Genomic DNA, 1625 nt, shown 5'->3' with positions numbered 1-1625 from the left:
TCTCTAGCAAGCTTGCTCCTCTTCAAAACATCACTCCCAGCTACACTCTCTTTCCTCTTTGAGTCAGCTCATTTATATAGCTCCACCGATCAAGGCCCACCCCGAATGGGTGGGGCCATGCCTCCATGGGAACATCTCATCAAAATGATCATTACCCACAGCTGAGTAGGGCACATTCCAAGCAAATCTAACCAGCACCAAAAACGTTTGCCACACACAAGACCACAAAGATAATGGCATTTGGGGGACACAAGACACTCAAACCGGCACATCCACCAAGCCTTTATGCACAAGAAGTATTACATTAACTGACCTCTAGGATCTTGGTATTACTTGCCTCAGTAAAAATAGAATATAATTAGAAAATGTAACTCTTTGTCTTTGTCACTCTAATATTTTTCTATGACTTCAAGTTCATTTTCATTTTTGTAGATACATGTTCAACTCTCATCAGCTTCCTCAGTGCATCCTTCATGTCCTTATTCCTTAAGGTGTAGATGAGGGGGTTGAGACTCGGAGTGATGATGGTGTAAAAGAGGGTGAGGAACTTGCCCTGGTCTTTGGAGGCACTGTTACCTGGCTGCAGGTACAAGTAGATAATAGCTCCATAGAAGATGGACACTACAGTGAGGTGAGATCCACAGGTATTAATTGCCTTTCGTTGGCCTGCTTTTGACTTCATTCTCAGCACAGCTTGGGCAATGTAGCCATAGGATATAAGAATAAGCATGAGGGGTGTAAGGACAATGACAATGCCTAAAGCAAAAACAGACATTTCAACTGTTGTGGTGTCAATGCAAGCTAATTTGACCATAGCTGGCAATTCACACAGGAAATGATCCAGAAGGTTGTTTCTACATCTAGGCAGATTCAGGGTGAGTGTACATAATACTACAGAATTGGCCAAACTGATACCCCAGACCATGATAACCATTCTGAGGCAGAGCTGTGGGTTCATGATTACCAAATAATGCAAGGGCTTACAAATAGCTGTAAAGCGATCATAGGACATAACAGCCAGGAGAAGGCACTCGATGGAACCAAACCACATGTAAACGTAGAGCTGAATGATGCAACCCACATGGCTGATGCTCTTATCAGGTCCCCATAAGTTAACCAGCATCTGAGGGATGATGCTGGTTGTGAAACACAGATCTAGGAAAGATAAATTCCTGAGGAAGAAATACATTGGTGTGTGGAGATGGGAATCCAGGAGAGATGCAAGAATGATGGCTGTGTTACCCACCAATGTGATTAAGTAGAAGATGGTGACAACTCCTGACAGTGCCATCTCCAGTTTGGGATGGTCAGAGAAGCCAAGCAGAATAAAACCACGGAGAGAACTATAATTGCTCTGGTCCGTCATCCTCCAGTGCCGAAATCCTAGAATGAGAAGGGAGTGGAAAGGAGGAAGGAAGAGGAGGAGAAAATAGAGGAGGTGGAGGTAGAGGAGGAGGAGCAGGATGAAGAAGAAAGAGGAGAAGGAGGAGGAAAAGTTCATTACATACTCTCTAAATTAATGAAATAAGAACTAAACAAAGGGAGAGAAATTATTAATTGAAAAAATCAATGGATAAAAAGGAAAAATTACAGTCAAGTTACCTGTTTTCTTGGAGATTCTTTTA

At 42.6% G+C, this 1625-nt stretch overlaps 1 protein-coding gene across 1 annotated transcript; it reads right to left on the bottom strand.

Annotated features, from left to right (window-relative positions):
* Nucleotides 1-400: 400 nt before the first annotated feature.
* On the bottom strand, nt 401-1366 carry LOC119540229 (olfactory receptor 2W1). Its single transcript, XM_037844312.1, has one exon. The coding sequence runs from the start codon at nt 1364-1366 to the stop codon at nt 401-403; it is 966 nt and encodes a 321-aa protein (XP_037700240.1).
* Between the last annotated feature and the right edge of the window lie 259 nt (nt 1367-1625).

The sequence above is a fragment of the Choloepus didactylus genome, chromosome 7 (assembly GCF_015220235.1).
Source record: "Choloepus didactylus isolate mChoDid1 chromosome 7, mChoDid1.pri, whole genome shotgun sequence".
Taxonomy (NCBI): domain Eukaryota; kingdom Metazoa; phylum Chordata; class Mammalia; order Pilosa; family Megalonychidae; genus Choloepus; species Choloepus didactylus.
The sequence above is the reverse complement of the archived record's forward strand: the minus strand, read 5'-3'. Positions and strand labels throughout refer to the sequence as shown.

Excerpts from the sequence above, each read along its gene's own strand:
- LOC119540229 (XM_037844312.1), bottom strand. The coding sequence starts at position 1,366 with ATGACGGACCAGAGCAATTATAGTTCTCTCCGTGGTTTTATTCTGCTT.